The sequence below is a fragment of the Strix aluco genome, chromosome 1 (assembly GCF_031877795.1).
Source record: "Strix aluco isolate bStrAlu1 chromosome 1, bStrAlu1.hap1, whole genome shotgun sequence".
Classification (NCBI taxonomy): Eukaryota; Metazoa; Chordata; class Aves; order Strigiformes; family Strigidae; genus Strix; species Strix aluco.
The window spans coordinates 147,282,745-147,307,984 of NC_133931.1; the positions used below are offsets into that span (position 1 = coordinate 147,282,745).

Below are 25,240 nucleotides of genomic sequence, written 5' to 3' on the forward strand. Positions count from 1 at the left end.
AATCATTAGCAGCCAAAATGTTACAAGACTTCAGTTAACTACATCCATTATACACAAAGAATTGTTAATTTTTAAAATTAAAATATTTCAAAATGAACATGATCAAACATATCTAATAGTGTTAAATGCAACTGTCTTCAACTAGAAGCCTGGTTTTAATAAGAAGTTTCCTAGTCAGCTATAGTCTCAATATATATTTTTGAAGAGGGCACGAGGATGAGATACATAGTCCCTTCTCCATTTCTTCTTGTTGTGACTTACCAAACATCTTCACTTGCCTAAAACCAAACCCATTTCTCCAAAATCCATTGTTACTTTTCTTGCCCAATCCAGTTTCAATGTCCCACTAACTTCATATAAAGACAACATAGTCTTGTCATGGTTCCCTCTGATTTAAGTCTGTAATGGATTTCAGTTCTTCCTTAAGCAGGAAGAGATACTGTGTATTTTTATATCAGTACCTCCATTACAATATTTAGCAATACCATTCCTCCCCATTTACCACAAACACTTTTCCTGGAATGGCAGTCTCCTTGAGAAGAGTACTGATTACTTCTCCTACAATCCCTGAAATCAAAAATGTGCTGTTTTCACATACCATGCCACCAAGCAAGGAAACAGCAAACTAGACACATTTAGTTTCACATTTATACTAGGCACCACAGAGACCAATACAGTGAACAACCCTAGAACAATCTACAAGAAGGAGGTGCAGAAAGTATGCCTAAGTAAAGGTCACATACATTTTTTTCCCCTACCTTTATCAATGGAAGAGTAGATCCTACAGATACAAACTTGATTTAAATTAAGAACAAAAGCCTCAAAGATCAACTATTAAAACTGCAGTGCAGTAAAGACAGGAGGACCAATAAAGCAAACTGGTTGATTTTGTCTATATTAATCACTACCGTAATAACTACACTTCTGTCAGTGTATCTGTGATGAATCGTGAACGTGGGATGTCCTAACACACAAAAGGAGCCTAAAAACAATTATGTACATATGCATGTTTGGTTTACCGGTTTATTACAGGGTAACCATAAGATTATAAAGAAAAAAAATAAAAATCAGTATACACTGGCAAAGAGTTCATCATGTTATATTGGTTTCTTATTTCAGCATATACCCCATATTCTGTTGTAGGAATAGTATTAAGAATGAAATGCACTAGAAAGTGGAAGTGATACGTGAAAAGTAACTGACAAGCAAGAGACCCCCAATACAAAATTCTCAGAATTAGAACTGGGGATACAGGTGTTCAAGGATAGGTAAAACCAAGTTTATATGTAAAATTTTCACGCTTGCTAAAAACAGGGAAGTCTGAAGTTATACAAGAAATTGTGCTCATATAAATTAGCTCTGTTTTCATTCTAGAAAAAATAATTCTGAAACTATCAGGGAAATATTTAAGCATGCACCATATATTCACTAGCTAACAAAAAGTATCAGAAGGCTTGGACATTTGCTGGAGCATACTCCAAGTATATAGCGAACTGAGAGCTCCCAACAAGCACTTAATTAAGTGGAATGCAGTCTAAGCAATAAGGCATCTTTCAAGTCAGGAAAGGAACTTCACTTCAAGGAGTGATTCATGAAATTAGTACTAAGTTTTAACTAGACTAAAAATTTCAGTTGAAATTATATGTGTCTTATTTAATGCAAGGCAAAAGAAAACTAGCAAAAGAACAGAGCCAGAAATAGAAGCCATAAGAAATACAAGAACAGAAACATGCTGCTCTGCAGTATATATTGCTATTTTGACTTTGGAACTGGATGTCTAGAGTAAATGTATTGATATTCCAAAATATTTCCAGGAATTGGTTCAATAAAAGATGTGGTACAGCCTATGAAAACATTGCAAATACCTTTCTTGGGTTTGGGGTTTTTTTCCCCCGTTAGAGCCTTCTCTACAAAACAAGGTAAAAATAAACAGTGTCCTAGCTAAAAGTAACAACTTCACCATTAGCATAGTGAATTTTTTCTAGTCATATTAACATAACACTGGATTAAAACACAGTTATTGTCAGCATCACTGAACTCATGACATGACCACAAAATAAATCTCTAGTATAAAGACTGAATAAGCAAGTAGGATCCATCTGACAAACATATAAAGCTATGTCACAATGCTGAAATTCCTCAGACATTACATATTTTATTCAAGCATATCCTAAAAAAAACATTAGGACCAATGCAGGTCTATTCCTATACTTTAAAACAATAATGCATGCTACATATACAGGCAGGAGTAGAATGTTTGAGTAAATTGAAAAATATACAGAAACATCACCCACAGCTACATGTAACACACACTGTTATCATTAGCTCTTTGCTTATCAAGAAGGAAACACTTATCTGCTATCATCAGATGATTTTTCCTTCATCTCCCAGTGAGAACATTATTTAACAGGTTAGAACAAACTGGATGCTACAACTTATCTCACCATTTCGTTCAAGCAAGTGAGGGTCAGAATGTTTCTTGCCTATATCTGCAAAAGACCGAACCAGCGGAATCCGATTGCTGAATTTTTTCTCGTTCTGATGATGGTGCCTTTTTAGAAGAGCCTCTCTCACATTCTCTCTTATGGATTCATCCAGCTGGCCAGAGGCAATCATGTTGTCCAAAACCATATCTACATAATAACAACAACAAAGAACATTATATATACAGTTATCAAATCTCTTCTTCACTACACTCAAGCACCGTAGTTGCACCAAATAAAAAGAAAAAATTAAATCTATTTTAAAAAGAAGTCTTTTCTTTAGAAAAGACATCTTCAAGAATCCACAGGAAATTTTCAAAGATGTCACTAAACAAGCAAATGTGAGAATAAGAAAAGTTCAAGATGCAGATCCAAAAGACAGTATTTATTAGTAGCATCATTTTAAGAAATAAGTTACTTAATATCTTGTAATTTATTGACATTTACTTCAACTTTCAATGGCGACTCCCTTTCAAAAAAAAAAAATCTATATAGTCAACAACCCTCCACTAGAAGTGAACACACAAAGACAGAAACATAATGGAGAACAGACTTAAAACAGTCTTGACCTGGTATTCCTTATTTTGAGAGTATACAACCATATAAAATTGAAAGTTATTACAGAATGAGACAAATTCCCTAACTCCTCTGTCACCATCAGATACTCTAAATTCCTGAGGCTCTCTACCAAACTTCACACGATTCACATGCTTTAGAAGAGGAAGTGTAAAACAAAACCTGCTTACATCATCTAAAACTAACTAACCAACTGTCAAATAACATCAAGTTTCGAAAGGGCATCTCATCAGGATGCTCACAGCAGGAAAGAAAGCCTGCATGTCTGGGACAATATCTGCTGAGTTTTCTTAGCTGCCTTTTTTTTTTTAAATTAATTTTTAAAAAAGCCCCACCTGCACTAATCAACAAAAAGCTATGTGAGAGCTTTTAAAATCTATTTTGCCAATCTTAACTGATGTATCAAGAAAACCTAATTGTATTGGTAAACTGCAGTTACATAGAACTTTTCACAATGAAAAAAGTTATTGTGGAGAACAGCTTACAAACAAAATTATATGCAGCAAAGCCTCTGTCAGTACAGTGCAGCCTCCTGCTGGGATTACTGGCGACGCACCTTTTGCTATAGCTTCTCAAAAGGAAACCTGCCACACTCTCCCCCTCTTCTTTGCGTGAGAGCCAAGAATACCTACCAGGTATTCCTGGCTCATGGAAACAAGACAATACATTTATACACCAAGGATTGTTATCCTACATGTTTCACAATGGCACCTAAAATTAACTTGAAACAAATTCATGCAACCTTTTAAGACATCCTAGTTCCAACTAAAATACCTGCTATTAAAGGTGTTGTTTACACAGAATTAAGCAATAACTATTTTTCTTATGTACTAAGACTACTGCTGAATTCAATTATTAAAAACAAATTATAAACCAAAACATTACTTTTACAAATCATGTGTTGAACACTCTTGCTCAGTAAGTCAGGAAAATAGGAAGGGAATACCAAATTCCTGAGTGAACTTTGAAGATTTTAAAAAAAAAAAAAAAAAAAACCATCACCAAAACCAAAAACAAAACAAGAAAACATTTCAAGCACTGCCAAAGTTTTTAATGCCAAAACACCTTGTCCTTCACATACATGTTGGTCAGCCCTATACCTAGCATGATTCCTGAGAAGGCATTCCACTGTGTGGTACCTGTAGCAAGAGATACCAGGAAAATTATGTAAAACTAGTTCAAAGGCATTCAGGCTAAGCAGGTGTATATGTAAGTCTTCAAAGCTGATTTTATGGTATCCAAAATGACCGTGTGATTAGTGAGGACACTCAACATGGTAGGTCAAACAACATGTACAAGATTTATTTCTGCTCACCTCTTATAAAGGTGAAAAAAATACCAGATGTGCAACAACCAACTGCACTAATGGCATCAAGTTAACATCAGCCAAGTTATCATTAATAATTATGGTACTAAAGTGCACAAATAAGTCCTAAAATGTTCTGGCAGATATTTACATTTCATCTGTAGAAACAAAGACAAAGAACACATTCAGGGATTAGAACATAAAGGCAAATTCTGGGCCTCATCCTAAAATATGTAATAAAGGAGGTCCTACTCATTCAGTGTAGCTCCTTGTAAGGGAAGTCTGTAGGATCAGCTCTTTACAACCAGATGAAGAAAACTACAGTAAGCATGCACATACCCTTTTCTTCAATATACTATTTTCAAGAACATAAAAAGACACCATCAAAAACATCTTAAGTAACAGATTAAAATTTAGGAATATTTTTTAAAAAAGTTTTGCTGCAACCTGCTATCTCATCTAGTGTGTTTGCTCTCATGTCCAACATGACCGTCCCATTAAGAATACAGCTTCGCAGTTCAAAGAGACTGTGCAGAGATAGAGTTGCTACGTAAGGCTTGCTCCATCGATCTCCACCATCTTCAACATCCTCTTCAAATTTCAGCCACCTGAAATGCATACACATTTATATTTCTCCTGCAGACAGACATTTGGCAAGCACTCCCATTCTTCTCTGTGGCTCATACCAGCTTTAATTTTTTCAGACAACCCAGCTGATTCACAGTCAGATTATTTTTATCAGGCCTTTTAACCACACTCAACTGTTTTAGTTTTCACCCATTTTGTTTCTTTTGGCTTGAACAATACCTGTCTATTCACACGTTCTTGTGAACAGTGTGGTATTGTGCCTTGTTAACTTGATTTGCATATCTGTTTCATCAGTATTTTAGAATTAGAAAGCTGTCTGAAACACACCATATACCATGTTCAAGTCTCCTAGGGTGCTAAGTCAGACATTTAAGAGCTAGGTAATACCAATATGTGCAACTATAAATTGATCTTCATTCTGACTCACAGGCATTATGTAAATTGAACTTCTGCAAAAGCTAGCATGCAATAAGGTAATTAGAAATTTGAAAGCAGAAATTAGAAGAATTTATTACAACGCATATGTAGAAGGAAGCAACTTAACCAATATAGGCCAAAATTAATCATGGCATCCTGTAATGTTCACGCATGCAATTTGCAGAAAAATAATCAAATACTACCTAAAAAGAACATATGTAAATACATGACTTTAAGTGAAAAAAAATTGACACTAATGTATCAGTAATAATAGAGCAAAGAGATTTCTGAGATTGCAAATACCGTGCTCCATGGCCTGAACACCTGTATTTATAACAAAACAACAGCTGTACCTTTCACAATGCTTAACATGATCAGTTTTAGGAAAGTCAACACAGCACAAGCAAGACTGAGAGTCTCTTAAGAGGCCATATTGATTCTTCCAGAGTTGGACAAAAAGAACAAAAGTTTTGATTTGCTGATGTGAATTGAGTGAACAACTCCTACAGTTCATGAAAACTCTAACGTAGACCTAGTTTGCAATTTTTTGAAATAAAATCACCAGAGGATATATCCTGAAACAATCTACTTTTAGCGTACCTAGCCGTTTCTTTCCACTCATATTCTTCTCCATCCCTGAAGCAAAGCTCATCCATTTCAGTGAAGAGATCATGGGGAATGTGTTCATCATCATCTTCAGTACCCAAGATAAATTGCACTCGTTGGGATGGTGTGTCTTGAAGAAAAGGAGAGACTGAATAATAAAAAATTCATACTTCTATTATGCAAAAAACACCACAAAACATTTAAATCTTCTGCTCTCAAGTTAGAAATATGCAGCACAACATCCTCCTCAAGAGTCAAGAGGAACAAGAGAGACACGGACATTTCTTTAGAAGGAGGCCCTTTTAAAACTGTTCATTGTTTCTGAAAACAAAACATCTTGAAACTTATGTTTACATAATGTAATTAAGTGGTTTTAGCTCTTCTATAGATTAAAACAATATGAAAATAAACATCAACAGCAAAATTGGTAAAAAGCAAAAATTAATATACCAAAGGGCTAGAAACCTTGTTTTCACTTTGAAAACAAAGTAAATTATATCATCATGACACAGACACTAATTAAAGGAGGGGGGAAAAAAACCCCACAACCCAAACCAAACAGGTTGACAGAAACAAATAGCCTGACTTATAGGTTGACTGCCCTAGTAGTATTTCAAGATGCTAAATGACTGGCTTTTTGTTGTTGTTGTTCCTGCTCTACACAGTGGGTACTCAGGCACTCATATTGTTAGAGCAGCAGATTTTTCAATGGCCTGCTGCTACTTACGTAGGACGGAAAATTCTATTAACTTTCTTGTTGCACAGTTGGAGCACTGTAGATAAATTAGCATAGCAAAGTAGAAACCACACCGCTAAAATGTTGAGGAAGTATTTTAACTTCTCATAGTATAATGCCTAGTGGAACAGGCTCAGTAACAACTTGTAACAAAATTTATCTGTCTTTATTGACCAAATATAAGTAGTGGGCTTCACTGCTATGGGCAAAATTTTAAAAAACCCTATAAAAACACATGGCTTCAGAGATATTTTTAATACCTATACACAGATCTTGGTTCAACTCAAGGGTGAGCTTTCAAATTACAAGGGTTCAATAATGTAGTAATAGCAATGTTATCTCAAGGAAGGTCAGAGATTGAAAATGCAGGTAGATCTCAATTTTTTAAATTTTAGTTTGTTCACTGAAACATCACTCTCACAGCTGCTAGATTAGAGCATACAACTGGATTCTTCCACTACAGAAGGAAGATCGCCTTTTAGATTTAGACAGAAGATCTGAATTACTAATAAATTTCATTCAGAATAGAATTTTGCTTTTGCATTGTTGTTCTGGCATACATCATCATCCAATAACATAATTCTGAAATGAGCTCTTGAATATAAACAACATTCATTATCAATGAAAATCTACAGCAGATTTTTTCTGTCCCAAAACCAACATATCCCAGTAATCCTGCCATATCCTGTGTATCCAGGATGGAGAAGTAACCAGAAGAGAAGTGAATTTCTATTTAGCATCGCTTGCTGCTTCAGAACCTGTACAGAAAGACTCTACAAACATAAGATCAAATATAGTAATTTGTATTTGGGAGGGAAGTTTTGAAGATGGATGAAACTAAGAACTGTAGGAAAACAGTAAAAGGAGACATGTCAAAGCACTCCAATTTGAAAACTTCATTTCAGGGAACTGGCCCCATGTAGAACATGGTTGTAGTCAGAGTGATAGTGAACAGCATGGTGTCCACACAAAGTGAAACATTGCACCATACCTTTCCTACTCACTGCAGTCTAGGAATAAAAGAGGGTTTGAGGTCTTGAAGAAAAACTGCTAAGAGTACTGCCAAACAATTTCATTTCAGAGAATGATATGACAAAGTCATCATCTCTTGAGGATGAGGGGCAGGTCAGGAGGGTGGTGTCTGATCCAAAACTAAAACTTAGGAGGCAGTACAATTCCTCTACTAACGGACAGCAAGAAGGCTGAAGTAAATGTTTTAACAGATCATTCATCAAATTACCATGGTAAATGTTGCTTCATAGCTATATTCATACTTACAAAAATCTTGGATGAGAGAGGAAGAATAACACAAGACTACACAACCTGAAAAATAGTGTCTAATTTAAATAACACAGATTTTTATGTTACAGGCAAGTATTACAAAGTTCTAGTCTAACCTATTCAGTGCAGGCTGCTGAACATCCATGCAGAACCTGGATGAAGTCCAACAGCTTATGATTTAGATAAAACACAACCACAAAACCCTTGCCTGATTGTACATAAGAAGACATTAATTACAGTGAGAATAAAAGAAACAACACAAAACAAACAACATTTAAGCACAGAATAACTACTACAAGTTTATTTTCAAGACACACAAAGAACTCACACAACAGATTTCTTACCATATGATGGAGATTCTCGGCCATCTTCTCTGTCAGTTTCTTTTTCTTTTTTTCTTCTGTGATGCCTGTGCCCACGATGTCTATGCCGTCGACGGCCTTGCTTTCCAAGTGGGACATGAACTCCAATATATACAGCTCTGTGGCCTTTTCAAGAAAGTTTAAAAGGAAAGAATGAAAAACCAACCTCCTGCCCAAATTTAGCGTCTTAGTCAGAAAGACAAGGAGTTTGACAAAAAGAAACCCAAAAGCACTTGGCAAAACTACCTTCACTGAACTAATTATTACCATTTCCTTTTTGTCCTTCCCCAGCGTCAAGGAACTAGTGCTATATTCATTTCACAGATAAATTAGGCCATATTCTTATGGCTGATTCACCTATTCTTATGCCTAATTCACACTCAGTTGTGAAACAATATAGAAACACAAGCTTGATCTGTATAACTGAAAGAAGCTACTTAATAAACACCAGGGCAAGGCAGAGAAATTATGTGATACCCCTCTTGCTTGCAAAGATTCGTATCAGGATAGTCGTTACAATGGCAAGATGTTATCTCCTAGCTCAGTTTATGAACTCATTAAGAAATTACCCACTGTTCAAAGTTCAGAGTTTTCTCTGCTTGAATGAACTGCCAATATTTCTTCAAGTAACACGTGACACATTTAGGTGAACCTGCTGCTCAACTATGCCATTTTTTTAGTATCAGTTTAGGAGTGTAAAAGGAACTTGTATTTAGAAATGTATGCCAAAACATCAAATAACTTAGAGAAGGCTGGGGCGGGGGGGGGGGGGGGGGGGGGTCGTCTATTCTAGATTTTTTTTTAATAAATTTAGGTAGCGCATCCTCAAATTAATACAAACGGCTCTTTACAACCCATACTTTCGGCATCGTGTTTTTCCTTTGACCTTTCACATTAAGGCAATACTAGCATCAACAACTTGGCAAAAGAAAATCAATCAACAAACTGTTATGAACATACAACTACCATGTCTCCTGTAATGGAGTTAGTATATGCAATAACCTTTTCAATTCCTTCTTAAACAAACAATCTCAGGAAGAGACACATTAACTATAAGCCTGGAGGTTAACACTAAATATTTTGTTTCATAGTGTACAAGTTATTACAGAAGACCGACATTAACAAAAGGAAAAGGAAGTCGGTTTCCAGCTCCTCCAGAGATACAACTTCAGCAAAATTTATAAAAGACAAGCAAGCCCTAGGAGTACACATACATGCACATACGTATGTGTGTATAGCGCACACACACACTACATTAAGGATATTGAAAAATTCTAGTGATTACAGAGCTTTAAAGAAACAAAAAGGGGCAATATGTCAAACTTTTCCAAGAAAAGAATCTCTAAGCCCAAAAAGATACACAAAACTTTTATAAAGCAGTATTATTACAGTGCTACATGAGTAAAAAATTAAGCAAAAGTCAGTAATAATGCATGAGTAAAGTTCAGCATTTAATTAATTTGGTCAAGATTCCTTTTCAAATTATAAGACCTGATTCTTGACAGACTTCCAACACTAGTTTTAATTACAGTCAACTGATTGGCACTATGGTCAAATCTGAAATTAAGCATATTAAAAGCTATTTGTTCCCATGTAAGAGTGGAAAACAGATTAATCTGTTGAAGCAGTCATCAGACCTATTCACAGAAAGAGACTTTTCTTTTGTGAGCTTCTTCCAACAAGAACACTCAGCCCCTGCCAAGCAGCCTGACCTCCACCTGCCACAACTACTATGCATAATGCAATTCCCAGAGAAATTAATGCAAATGTGACACCTAAACATAAATCAATACACTTGACATATAATATGTCTAGGTAGCACCATTAACAATGGTCATGTTATTGGTACCACTGTGATACAATAATCTCATGTATAGGGAAAGTGAAAGTACTAGGTTCAAGAATAGCTGCATTACTCACCACATCCCACTCAAACCCACATGGTGCAACCAAGTGACCCACCACTCACTGCAAATGCTGTTATCATCCCTGTTCAGATTTTTGTTTTATTTTATGTATTCAATTAGCAAGTATTAAACTCTATTTTTATATACAGCTAAACAGTTTTATTCATCATCAAAGTGTTTTGTTTTTTGCAGGAACTATTTTTTCCTAAGAGAAACTCAAACATATTTGTAGTAATAGGGCTTTTTATATTATCTGCTTGTTTTAATATTCTTAATAAGACTGTTTTAAGCATGTTGTTTTCATCTTGCAGGTGATTACCTTCCAGAGAATTTCAGGAATCTGAAATTGTTCAAGATTTTCCTTCCTAAAAAATTAGGACTTCCACATTTCGGTCCCTTGCTGTTTCCATACATTAGGACAGAAATCCCACACTGCTTAAAGAACAAACAAAAATCCCATACAATTTTTTTCAAGAGCCTCCATCTTAAAGAATTCACCCTGCTATTGCAAAAATTAACATTTGTAATAGTGTGATTGTTTCCATAGTCAAAGACTATGTTGCTGCATGGAGGAGAGGTGGAACAAGGGAATGCTAAGTCTATCTCCTATTACAAAACTGCAGTCTGACTGAAAATTTTTTTCAGTAGAAAAGTTTGGAGGAGAGCAGATACGTTGCAAGGAAACAGGTAAAAGCTAGGGAAAACCAAGCTGAAATAAGCAACAAACCAAAGGTGTTCTTAAACAACCTGTGACCATAGTGAATTGCTTTCCTACCCAAAATGTGCTGACCTCTCAGCTATCACTACATCCACAGGCCTCACAGCTACTTCACACTGAGTAGGCACTGCCAACTTAGTCCTCAACCTGGGCAGCCAGCCCACAACCTACAACGTTCGGTATTACTTTCCACTCCAGAAGGAAACTTCTAAGAAAGTGTCTTCTAACTACTCTAACAGATTAGGGTATCACAAAGATGGGGAACAGGCTAGCAATGGGTTATCCTACCCTTCAGCCCATGCTGCTCAGAAGCAACTATTGTGTGAATGGGTATTTCCTCATGGAGACACTGTGTTGCAGGCAAATGTAAAACAAGAATACCTTCCCAAAAATCACTTCCGTATATGCGAGGTGATCAGACTGCTATACTTGTGGTTTTGGACTAACGTGAAATGCTGATGAGCAAGATGATTTTCAGCAATTAAGTAAAATGCATCACAATCCAATTTAATTCTATCAGAATAACTTCAATAAAAAACTTGATGTTGAAAAAGAGCCTCTGAATTTTTTTTGTTTACTTTTTCAGACCAAGCAGGGGGGGTGGAAGTACAATAGACTAACCAAGAAAAGTTTGGCTATTGCCAGCAGCAGCTTATGAGTGCACCAGACTATTCCTTCAGAAAGGGACCTTTTTTGTGGCATCACAGACATTCATAAACAAAGACATCTTCACTACTACCTAGGAAATCCAAAACTACTGCTGTTGAGTATATACTACTACAATTACCCAAAAACATGCTGCATGCATATTCAACTCCAAAAGGCAGAGCAAAACTGCCTAACAAAAGTTGGACACGCTTAACTTAACTCCACAAAGCAAAGCACTGAGAAGCCCTCTAAAAATAAAGACAGCTGTATTGAGTAGGTCTGTGTTCCCTTAAGTTTCATTATTCAGATAGGAGTAATTAATGCTTTCAGGTGCACAGATAAAGATTTACTTACAAACACAGTTGACAAGGAAAACCAAAACAAAAACACATGGATTTTTTTTCCTTCATTCCCAATGAATTGGGCAAAACAACTTACAGTTCCCTTCACCTGGGCCAAAAAAAAAAAAGCCAGAAAGGCAAGTAATAATAGCAATGGAGGAAGATTTAACTCTAAAAAGGCTGGAATTCATATTACTCACATCAGTGTTATTTCTAAAAGGAACACAAACTTGACTGCTTTTAAAAGCTTGAAAGGCACAATTATGTGACCTTCAAAGCTTTATTCAGACAAACATCTGTACAGAGTACCACTCTCAAGGAAAGCTTGTTATAGAATTACTTTAAACCAATAATCAACAGAATTAGTAGACTGACCGATACTAAATTTAGTAATACAAAGCTCAAAAGATAATTGTTCATTTTAATCTAACATGACTTCATCCAAGCTTAGCTGTTCAAATCCACCAAGAGTATTTACTACTTAAAGTCCTTATCAGTATGAAACAAATTTAAATGTTAGGACTTGCTACATGTCTCCATCACATGGTTGGTCTTACTCCAAAAGCCAATTTATATCAAGTCCCATAAAACTGACAGAATAGGAAATGCTCTAAGTTCCCTGATCTCTCCCCAAAATCCTTAAGAGAATGGTAATAAAAGACTAGTTCTAAAGTCTGAGAGAGATCAAAAACACATATCCAAAAGTGATTTGATGTGGCAACTAAGCACAATTCCACACAGAACTCTTTTTTCTCACCATCATTTTGTTAGCTAGATGCCTTTTAAGCTTCATACAAAGGACAACATTCTTCCCCATGTTAACAAGGGAAAGCAGAGAAAGTCAAGTTGGTACCTATGTGAATTCTCAAATCCTGTTACTTGGAAATGGGAAAAAAAGCAACTGTTTGATGTCTTCTAATTCACATCCCCAAACACATTACCCTAGTAGGAAGCATTTGAAATCTATAATCATCTCATGTCTGGACAGTAATTTCCCTTATATCACAGAAAATGCTTGTATACAGAAAAATAAGCTCAGTGCTATTTACCAGAATAACTTCAACCTTTCCTGTCACAGGACTGCTCCGAAGGTAGAAGCACGGCAATGGGAAAAATAATCTTAGGTGGATGGAAGAAGTAAAGAGTGAAAACAAGAAAGTCTTCTCATGCCCCAAAAAACTTAACAGCTCAAAGCTCTTCTACAAATAGTCTTTTCTCTGGTGAAACTGAAGAAACAAAAAGAATCCCTCATTCATCCCCCCCCTTTAGTTTAAAGTTTATTTATAATGAAAATTCTGAAAATTCACTTAAGTCAGTAATTCACTGAAAATACTGCTATGCTAATTCTCTAATTTTCTAATTAAAAGTAATGCCATGTTTCTGAAGTATGCAATTAAATGTACAATTTAATATTGATAGTGAAGTTTTTAGTGTGAGACACAAACTAAATATTTCAAAATATATATTTTCGCTTGTTTTATGAACTCCTCTCACATGAAACATTCCCAAGAAGTCAAACTATTTTCTAAGGAATTAACGTAGTAAAAGTGAATATGAAGTATTTTAATATAATCTTGGTCTTCCATGAATTAATTGGCTATTAAAAAGCCCTATTACCAAAGATTCTTTTTCTGTGTTTTGTTAAAAGAATTATCTGACAAAAATTATCTCTTGTTTTCAGAATAAAACATTTGAAATAAAGTTTTCTAACCGAATCTGTATAAAGGAGTAAGAAAATTCTTTCATGGGACAGTTATATGGCACTGCTGGAGCCCAAAGGTTCTCCACAGTGCAGCATATTTTAGAATCCGTTAAACCTCCTGGGCTGTATTCTGAAATCTCCTGTAGCTCCTATTAATTAAATATATCTGAGAATACACTCTTTATACTAAAATACTTTGGTAGATAAAATTGAGAAGCATAATCCAAAAATCTAGTATGCATAGCATACAGTACAGCAGCTCAGTAAGAGTGCTTTCTCACTACACAATGAAAGACAGCATCATATTACGCTGACTGGCAGAAGTATTAAATGCCAGATTTCTCATTACACAGAGAAGTGATTTTTTTCTGACTTCAAATATGAGTTGGTAGTGACAGTCATGAGAGAAAAATGCACTGAATGTTTCTATCTGACACAATCAACAATATACAAGAAGGCATTATCAGTGATCACACTCAACATGCAGGTACCATAGGAAAAGCTTAGTGCCAGCTGACAGAGCTACACAGGGATTCTGGCACAGTACTTCCACATCAGGTCTTTGTGGCCCACTCCCAGCACCCATCTCCCTCACCTGGGAAAGGAATCAGTGCTTGGTACCTGAGGGGGGGGAGACTAGCTGCCCTTGCATCGTACATCCGAGTCAGACCATAGTTGGACCCCCCATGCTTTATTTGAGCTGAAGTTTCTTGGCCCAGCTTGCCTCTGCAGCCAGGGCCCAGGAAAAAGGACACATACCCAAGATAATTTCAAAGAGTTGTGTCTGTTGGAGGGGAGAAAACCTACAAACATGCAATGTAAGCAAAAGTCCTATTAAGATCAAAGATTGGCCCTTCATCCACTAATAAAGTCACAGATGTTCTCAGCCCTTCATGGATGCCATACCCTGTAAGGACACAAGGCTTCCACATTTCTAACACTGTGCTTGTAAAGTATTTCAAAAGAAACATTTGCAAAGAAGATTTTTCCCACTTCATCAGTGGGTCAGAAATACATTCTCATTACAAAGTTGATCGCACCCCTCTCTTGTACAACTGCTGCACACACTCTTAAATGGATCTGCTTATGCCCAAATGCATCTATTTCCTGATATTTTAAGATAGGAAAAATCTTGCCTCATGTAAGGGTTACCCTTTCTGAGAAAAACCTCAAACTTTCACACTTTCTTTATAAAATAAGAAATGTTCAGAAATAAAAAAATAAAATCTCACACTTTAAAAGCTCTAACTGATGTAAAACATTAGCTTTCAGTAAATTACAAATGGAGAAGTCATCTATTTAGAAGGATTTCTGACACCCATCAAGTCACAGGTTCAGCTAATTTTTGGAACAACTCATTTTAAAGGGATTAGAAATAGCAAGATAAATGTTATGAAAAGCCATCAAGAAAAAAACAGGCTACAGAATCAACTACAGTCTCTATTTCTTCTGCCTCATCCCAAAAATTTTAAATTTGAGCAATAAGGCCATCAAGTTCACTGAAAGTTTTAAGTTTCAATTGGTACTGTTCGGTAAAACTTCAGGTTATAGCCGTACTACTTGAGTAACAATTTTATGGATGTTTCAGACTATAAAACTGCCGCTAGTTACCTTTTTATAAAACTTCTGATGCAGTCAGGAGAGAAACATTACATAATGTTCTCTCAGATAAAAGAAGTTTGAAAATTTAAGAAAATGTTATGACAGTTTATGTCATAAACTTTTAAAAAGCATTGCTTCCATCTTAGTCTATTTTACATTAAATATTTATTTTACATCTTTATGTAAAAGGCATTTATTTTGAATGACATCCATTTTTAAAACAACTCTGTTTTAAGAAGAAATGATAAAATTAGCATGGAAATTTCCCAAAATGTATTTTAAAAAGATTTAAGTACAAGGAAAGTTATTGTCTACTGCAGATGTTCTTATGAGCTCATTCACGTTTAAACGCTGATTCACTTTGAAAAAACATTACTAGAGGATAGACAATGTGATTGAATACTTTTGTCTGTTTCGGAGGGTGAATATTAGATAATCTAGCCTTACTTGTTAGAAATTGTAACAATTCAAGGGTATGCATATTCAGTACTGACTTCTACCTCTACACAAAAAGTATTTGCATATTGAAAAACTTACACTTTGCTGCATCATCCCCTTAAAAGATTATTTTCACTTAAGTTTCCATATTTATATAAAGATTTTCTACTTTAAATTGGCTACATAAGGGAAGCATTGCTAAAATGAATTTTATTATTCTCTACACATGTATTGCAGTTCCCATGGAAATCATTGAAATTACTGAAGTCTACACTTCCCATAAAGCAACACCTGGATCGTAATATTAAATGGATCTAAGTCATTAGAAAAGCTGTCTTCTCTGAGAATGTTTTCCTTACTTTAAAGCAGAATAGAATAGCATACAGACTTATACATCATACACACACTATACATCTTTTAAACAAAAATAAAATCAAAATAGTAATACTATTGTTATTCTAATGAATGATTTACAATATATGCCAAAATGTTGACTTAGTTTCACTATGAATACTTCTACTCAGTCCCAACTCATGTCAGAAGATTGTAAAGTTGGGTAACCATCCTGTCAATAGCTATTCATCACCTGGCATACATAGAAGGGTTCCTTAGCTGTTGAGACTGTTCCACAAATACGAAATTAACAAGTGTCTCAAAGACATTCGTTAAGACAATCTGTTTGTAGAATAATGAGTCATTTCCTTCAAAGATGAGGACAAAGGTGATATCAAAACTGCTAAAAAAATATTTTTTAAGTTTATACAATTGTTATTTAGCTAAAGAATATGAATTTTGGGATGCACTAGTCTATGCTTCTTTTTATACTTAGCTCTTGTTAGGCTACCATCAAGAAGTCTTATAACATAAAAAGAGTCTCTTGTCTCAAGTAATTTCTATTAAGCTTCACTTGTCAGGACCTTACAGTCTGTCTTTCCAGTAATTTGCAAGTAACTTAACATGCAAGTAAAAATTTCAGCATTTATATATTTTAAGTACTGTGTTTCTCAGAATCAGAAGCAACTTCCAAAAAGAATGCTCTAGAAATCATCAATAATCCCATCTCCAAAACCAATGACAGTTCAACACTGAAAATTGTGACTAGTTACTGGGTGCCCTATTGAATTTTATGTCTACACAATCAGGTTGCCAACTTTCCCTCTCAAAAGGCAGTCTGAAAACAGATTTGATAGCATTTGTTAAGAATTTACCTTGAACACTACAAACAACAAAATAAGTTGAGGACAATTATTCCCTCTACACAGAAGTCTGAATGCTGCATAAGTGAACAGGACAAGAGGTCCTGAGAAACTTCCCTGTGGACTGTACAATGCAGGAATCCCATAGCAAAAGATATTATAACTAAATTTTCAACGCATGTGTGACAAAGGTGTAGCAATCCATACTATTCCAAAATTCACATCATCAAGATTGCATTAAAAATCATGTTTGGAAAACATCCTCAATTTTTGTCACTTAGAGAAGCGCTGAGTACAGCTAACATTTATTTTTGAATGGTAAGGATAAAATAGTTTATCCTGCACCAGCTGCTAGCACAACGGGTGCAAGTGAACATTTTGTTGATGTTGCATGTGAATCAGAGCATCTCTCACACACCTGACTAGCTGTACTGTATCTGAATAGACACGTTTTTGCTTGCTCTCAGTTCAACTCAAACTAAGGAGCAGGCAAGATCTTTCCAATACAGGGCTATCACTACAGAGGATGGATGAAAGATGGTCTGCAAGAATCATTAGACCATCCTAAATTATTTTTGTTTTCAGATGCAGTTACATGTCACATTTTTCTACTTTTTGACCATATAAAAAGATACTTAATGAGAAATATAATTTCAAAATTCTTTTTTCTGGTAAACACCATTCTTTTCTAGACCCTTAAGGGTCTCTTAAAGGTTTGAGCATTCATTCTGTAGTTTAAGAACCACAGGACACCTGTTGTGTATTGCCTGTCTAAATTAGTACAGCCTATTACAGAACATAAAAACGTAATACTAAACACAATCTTAAAAGTGCCAGCAGCTACAATGTCCTGTTGTATTACTTGCATTTACCTGCTCCTGTACAACTTGTTTTCTTAAAAGATTTTACAGGAACTATTCAGGGGTTTTGGAACAGTTACAACTTAGATGCATCTAAAAGGTAGATTAGTAAATCTGCCACTTGAAAAAAATTTTAGCAGTACATTCTACTACAAGTTGCTGTGTAAGTTCACCAAATCCCTTTCATAACACTGAAACAATTTCTAACTACTCATAACACATTAAACTGCAAAACACTTCTAGAGCAAGTCTTCCACTTAATTATAAAATATTCACTTCTAAAGGGGAAAAAATGCAGGATTATTTAATTACCTGTTCTTATCAACTAAGATTAACTGAAAAGCACAGCTGTTTTCTCAAAGGAAAAAATACGGCTCTAAACCATCAAGGTATCAGAGATAACAGGGTCACTTGAAATGTAAACACCACTTACATCTGCCACAGGATAGTGTGAGAGTAGAGTAACTAAATCTTCTTAACTCTTGAAAGCTGCTTCTTTGATTTGTGCCACAGAAAATTAGTCTACTGAAACACATGCTTTAACACCAGATTTCTGTTATGTGTAAACTCCTTATTTTTGATATGCCTGTAACTGCTCTACTAAGAATAACTGAATATATATATCCCTTTTCCCTTAAATCGTATCTGGTAAATGTATCCTCAAATCAAGGTGGAAAATTAACTACGCATGTAAAAAGATAGGTCCTGGTAATTAATACCAAGCCAAACTTATTAACTCAGTTTTTATGAAAGCCTTCAGTTAAGAAAATGCTTTTTACAAGATGGCATGAAATACCTCTGCCATTACTCTTCTTGCCTTACTTCCAATTCCTGCCTTACTTTGTTACTACTCTCTTTCATTGCAGCTCATTTGGCATCACATTAAGAACATTAGGTGCTTTTAAAAATGTTAAGATGTTATTCCCCTTCCCAGCTCTTCTGTAAACTGACATTTGTTCTCTCAAAGTAAGGCCTTACAGCTTCAGTAAAGAGCAGTACCTTTATTTAGTACACACACAGTCTGCCCACAATTGCAGTTTACCATCTCTACCCATTTCTCTTTTACAGGAAGAGTTACGAAACAAGTAGCCTATGCCTAACCTTTCTAACCTAAACACTGTCACTCCAGATATGTACCACACTTTCCCAGCCACCATAAATAGAATGCAGAGCTTGGGAAGTCCTAACTCCAAGATCTATTTTCCCCTTTAGCATCTGGTCCTCTTTCCATTAATATTTCATCACAACATTTCCAGAAAATAAAAGCATCCAATGCTGACAACACCAAGAAACCTTTGCTTTATTATTAGTAGCAAAATTATGCCTTCTATAGCATCAAACCAATCAACGTTATTTTGTACAGGCTTTAAAGCAATTAAATATCACCTGTCCATGTTGGCTCTTAAAGGTTTGGTGCTTCACATCATAGCTGAACTGAATTAACTGCTTGCTTCCTCTCCTTGAAAATGAATCAAACACACACTTCTGGAAAGGTTCCAAATTCCTAGAACGCCTTTTAAAGTCACCAGAAAAACAAGTTGGAAGACAGGATTGGACACAGTTTCAGGTCTTAAAACACTTACAATACCTCAACTATAGATCTTCCTAAACCTACAAGAAAACGTTCACAAGTTATTAATGAAAAATACTACTATCCAGAGGTTTTTTACTGCACGCAGCCAACAGTTCATCTCTCCCCTTGCAAGATTTTAATACCAAAACTAAAAACAAAACCCAAAAATCCCACACACATATTTTAATCATAATAGTTTATAAATAATGATCTCAAACAGAGCTGTAAGCTCACATAAATTTATCCTCCAAAACACCCTGAATCTAAAGAATCTCTTTTGGTGAATCTCAGAGAAGATAACTATGAGTCATAACTGAATTTACATACCTTTCTCTTTCATACAGGAAAGGAAAAACTTCTTGTTCTTACTTTGGAACAGTTTCCACTGATAGAAGTCAAAATACATGCTGTCCCTCCCTTTTCCCATTCTATCACTTAGAAGAAAAAAAAGAACCAATTTTCTTACAAATATATAAGGTACGACAAAACATATGTAATCGCCAAAAATAATTCCTACTTAGGTATGAAAATGTGTGCCTATATGAAGCTTCAGGTATGTGATAATCCTACTGGCATACGTGTTTCTTGTCAGGTACTTCTTATTAGTTATTTGTTTAACCTCTGTGTAACCAGCCCTCTTGTGTTGAGACACTTACACTGGGTAACTGGGTTACTCTGAAGAGCGAGAGGTAACCAAAGGCAAGGCAAGGCTGCATGGCTAAGAGCAAGGTGAGGACAGCAAAATCTCCTCACCTCCTCCTTTCAATAGCTGTTATGTTGACTCAGTTGGTCATGAAACAGAAGCCTTGGTTTCACCTTAATTTATTCTTTGACCGTAAGTAATACATGGGTATTTTCCACAGTCAGCAATGCAAGTGCTTAAATCGCCTCAAGCAGCCTGAACCCCCTGCCTTCCCACCCAGTATCTTGTGTAACCGCAGTGCTGTACTGGCTGAAACACTCCTGCGAATGTGCTAGGAAAGAGACTGGGGAAGCGATCTGGCTGCATGTTCCCATGTCATTCTTTGTTCCCATGTCATTCCCGGTTGAGGCATTACAGCTGTTCACTCTGCTGCAGGGCAGCTACTCCAGCTGAATGCCTGCTTCCCTTTAACCCCTGCCTGCCTGCAAAATACACACATGTTTTTTCTGGGTCATCTCCCAGAGAAAAGCAAGAGAAGGAAACGAAGGAGGAGACAGCTTAAATCTGCACTGAAGATTTAACTGCAGAAACAGACACAGCCATGGTTTCACCACAGCTCAACCCTATCTAAATTGGCATTGCTGCAGCCGCCACCGCTGCACCTCTCAGCCTCATATTCACACTTCCTTCCTCTGCTCAGCACTGGCACACATCCATCTATGTGGCAAATTGCTGAGATCTTTCATATTATTTTCCTTTGTCAGGACTGTTACATTTTCTGCTGGCTTAACATACTTAACCAGGCTTATGGTACAGTCAGACAAACAAAAGTGTCAGTACAAGACGGAAAGCAGTAACAGACTGGAGGGAACAGAACAAGAGCATGACTGCAACAGCAACAAACAACTTTAATCACTTTAAACTCTCTCGTTAGACCACACTGTAAGAAAGTGTGACAGCAACCTAAATCAACTTTTCTCAGCTGGAAACCGCTGCTATAATGCTCTCCAGTAAGAGTCAGTACTGTCAGGAAACACTACTTAGTCTACTGATACTCTTCTAGCAAGAATAATAACAAACTTACAAACGCTCATTAAACTTCAGAGCATTCTATGTGACAGGTGAATAAATAAGATTTTAACACTGAATCTCCCTAGCTTTTTCCTCTAGCTTCACTAAATAGTATCTATGAATCTTCACCCCCACCTACTTCCTTTCCAAGTCAGTAAGAAATTGTATCTTAGATGAAGTATCTAATTCTGCATTTTGCTCTATGAAACTAACTCAATCCCATTTTTGTTGCTAAATGCAGGATCCCAAGTCAAATAACTGAAGACTAACTGACTGCAGATTGCGGAATGTACAGTTTGCCATGGAACTAGAAGCACTGCTATCTGTTCAGACTCTCAAGTATTTAAAGTGCGTGACCACACTCACAAGGATACTTAACTTTCAAAAAACAAACAAACAAACAAACATACATCTCCCTCATGGCTCCTGTTCCCTGAACTTTACATCATCCACTCTGGGAAATTACTTAGCAACAGCAATCATTTTTTCAAACCTACAATCTCAGAAGCAAGCTTTCCTTGGAAAGCTTCACAGATATTTTTTTTAAAGTATTTTTTTCTGTGACAATTTGAATAACTGAGTATTTATTAGCACGCACAGAGACAAAAAACAGTGCAGATCATCTGCCGTTCACCGGTTTTATTCCTAGAGTTTCATGATGGCCATAAAATTCTGATTCCTTCTAGCGATACTGGTTGCACTTGAAAGAAAATACATCTTTTATCTCAAGGCAAAAAACGCATGTTAAGCAAACAGAAAACCACCACAAACTTACTCTCTAGTTCTTCTTTCTCAAAGTTTGTATTGATAGTAGAGCTGATTTTGCCCATATCCACAACAGCTTCTTCATCATGACCCTGAAAAAACAAGACAAAAATTTAAGTTAAAGCTAACTATAACTACTTTTTTCTAAAGTCCTAAATATACTCTGCAGATCTGAAGCTTTTTGTCAGTTTCCTAAAACAACACATTTTCACCACTTCGAAACAGAGAAAGAAAATGTCACCGAAAATCTACCCATCCAATTCTTCAAGAAAACATTACCTTGTATTGAAGGAAAAACAGAGTAAATCAACAGATATGCCAAATACCATGTAATTTTCTTTCTCAATGGTCTCAATTTCATCATACCACGGGTCAGGACATACATTTCAAGAGTGCAATACTATTTTAGTTTTACATTCAACAGCAATGAACCTACTTCAGTAAACTAACTGAATGTTAATTTATGTAACTTTTTATAAATTTGCCAGAGATCTTGAATCCATTTGCTTAGGGAACAATTCCTGTGTGAGATTTTCCAGCACAAATAAGCTTTTGCAAACGAAAGATCATACAAAGGGGTGGCAAAAGAGTTAAGTTACACACCTTGAGGGTCTCTCCTAGACCAATGGTTTTGGAAAGATTAAATAACTGTTTTGCTCAGGTTTCAACAGACAGCTTCTTAACCACACCCCTATCTAATTCACAGTTTTTATGCACAAAGTTAGAAAACAGCAGTTGCAAGATGTTCAGATTCCATTACTACTGAAACAACACCACCCATAACACAAAAGCACAGTATTTGAAATAGATACAGGCTCAAGAATGAGGCTTATCTCTGAATGTGTCCTCTAACCACATTTAGCACATCACTAAAACAGACCTTTAAATACTGCCTTTTACTCAATCTCGACAAAAATAAACCTGAAAATAATTAAGCAGTAGAAATCTCAATCTCATCTCCGACTTGACATCAAAACATTAAAATTGCCTTTCTCCAAATGTCTGAATTCCTTAGAATACAGTCCACTTTTCACTGCTCACAAATTACAGCCTCCTGGCAAAACTGGTGCTCCAAAAGAACTGCTGCCTACCCTAAGGGTAATGCTTCACTTTTCATCTAACTATGTATTAACGGCAGGCTAACTGCTAAAGAATACTGACCCTGCTCTTTCTGCTCCCTTGAGCGCACACTTTTCTCCTTAAGTCAGATCTATCAATCACGAAGTCAAACACAAAGAGCTGAAGCAAAGGATTTATTTTTTTTTAAACAACTTAATTAGTTTTCCATTGGATCAGTTCACCAAACTGACTTTTCCTGTGGCCATATGACAGCTAGATCCACCACAAATAAATCTGTTTGACCACTGCTTCTGGCAGCAGCCCACTGGTGCATTTACATCAGTGTGGGATCTCTGATAACGGTTTCATGAGGAAAAAAATGGAAGCCTAAATCAGGAGTCTTTATAAGGACTGGGAACCCTAACAGTGTTGACATTCATCTAAACTTTGATCTTAGAATTACTCAATAGTGCAATGCCTTATAATATAGGTTTGTCATCTCCTAGGGAAATGACAAGGATAAAACAACGGACCTGTGCAGCCGCTACAAGCTAAAACATACTGTAGCAACCCCCACCAAAAGATTTTTGAATGCGTAACTCCTTAGTGTTAATAAAATAGGTATTTATTATAATGTATTGTGTGTGCATACACACAAAAAAATTCAAATCTTTGTTTGACTATTAAGGAAGGAAGATTAAAGAATATGAAGATGATAAATGGCACATACAGGAAAAAATGTTTTCCAGATGAGGTTTTAAAAAAAAAAAAAAACCCACCACGGTTGAAGCAGTTAGACCACATAAATAAAAGCAGCTGGCACTATGTATATAAGCAAGATACAAAGAGTGGCAACATGGCAGAATAAACCTCTGAAAACTAAATAAAGGTCAATTCTGAGCTGTGTCTCTAAGAATGGGGTTTTCAAGAAAGGCATCACACAGTAACATAACTTTGTCGCTATTGCTGCATTGCAAAAGTAGAGTTTTGCACGCGTGCTAGAAAAATCAAAACTCCTGCACACTCCTGACAGCTACAAATAAAAAATTCAGGTGATTAAACCAAAGTTGTGTCTGATGGGCAAATCTGTGAAAGTTACAAGGACCTATTAATAAAGAACTGGCAGAAATTTAGAAAGTGTCATGGCAAGGGGGGGGGGGGGGGGGGGGGTAGTATGTTCCTGTCTCCTACACACCAGAACAAAATTACAGAGCCCTCTAAGAAGATGCCTTCATCACATAATTGGCCTCTGCCATCTCTCTGATGACCATTCCAGAGGTAGAGAAAAACACAGTTGCAAAGCAAGTCTTGGCTCTTATCTTTTACTCAAGACAGATTTCCCAACACAGCTTGCGGAAAACAATTTTAACATGCAGCAACCCAATAGCAAAAAGATGTCTCTAAGCAGCAGCATTAAAAAGCTTAAGTTAACAAACTTTCCAATATATCTCAGTGACACAGAAATAGAAAATTATAGGACTGTACTACACTCCAGTTCACAGAAACAGATGTACACACAAATCCTGCCTGTTACCAGAAAATTCAAGATAGAGACAGAAATATTACAAATCCTCTAAATTATCTTCAGTGTCTTATGAGAGAGAAAATCCCATAATATTAGGAAAACTGCTATCAAAACCTCTTCCACAATTAGCTTCATGGTTACAGCCACAGATTGTGGAAACATCCCGTACCTAATGCCCTCCCCGTTCCCCTCCCTGCCCCCAACAATCCTTTTAGGACACTTGGAAGCTTGCCAAACACAGTTTTTGAGCAATAAAGGAAGAAAACGTTTTTCTCTAGATTATACAAACTACTGCATACAGATAGAAAATTACATACACACTGTGGAAAATACACATACAAGAAAATATTTTTATCTTCCAGTAACATTTTAAAACTGTACTTGCTGTATGCCTTATACCATGTTATTAATATTTATCACCCCTTGCTTTAGCAACAGAGATCCTTTGCCAACTTTATACATACAGAAACAGCCTTCAAAACCACATCATGTGAAAGTAACATGTCTTTTGAGATTAGATTACAGAAAGGCATGCATGCCCTTGCAAACCACCCCATCGCTATCTCAAAGGACTCAATATATGCAAAGACTCTTCCAAGAATAAACCATTAGCAACCACAAATATCATACATGAAGAAAGCATATCATTTACAGTCTTTGTTTAGAAAAAAACAAAGCACCATTTTAACATAACCATTTGTGATGCCAAGAGCAAATCCCACCGTAAGATACTTTTGCCTTAGGTCAGGTAACAAACCCCAAAATATCTGAATACACCATAAAACTAATTCCAAGCTGCAACCTTTTCCTTGCTAAAAATAAAGTCTGTAGGGCATA

General features: G+C 36.0%; 1 protein-coding gene across 2 annotated transcripts in view; it reads right to left on the reverse strand.

Moving 5' to 3' along the window:
- Positions 1–25,240, reverse strand: part of SLC4A7 (solute carrier family 4 member 7) — a 72,959-nt gene that overhangs the window by 41,558 nt on the left and 6,161 nt on the right. For both annotated transcript variants that reach the window (XM_074839099.1, XM_074839109.1), the window contains exons 2-6: positions 21,830–21,911; positions 8,338–8,481; positions 5,971–6,106; positions 4,813–4,973; positions 2,445–2,633 (exon numbers count right to left, since the gene is read on the reverse strand). In XM_074839099.1, the coding sequence (XP_074695200.1) occupies positions 2,445–2,633; positions 4,813–4,973; positions 5,971–6,106; positions 8,338–8,481; positions 21,830–21,911 (712 nt within the window). The remainder of the gene's footprint in view (positions 1–2,444; positions 2,634–4,812; positions 4,974–5,970; positions 6,107–8,337; positions 8,482–21,829; positions 21,912–25,240) is intronic.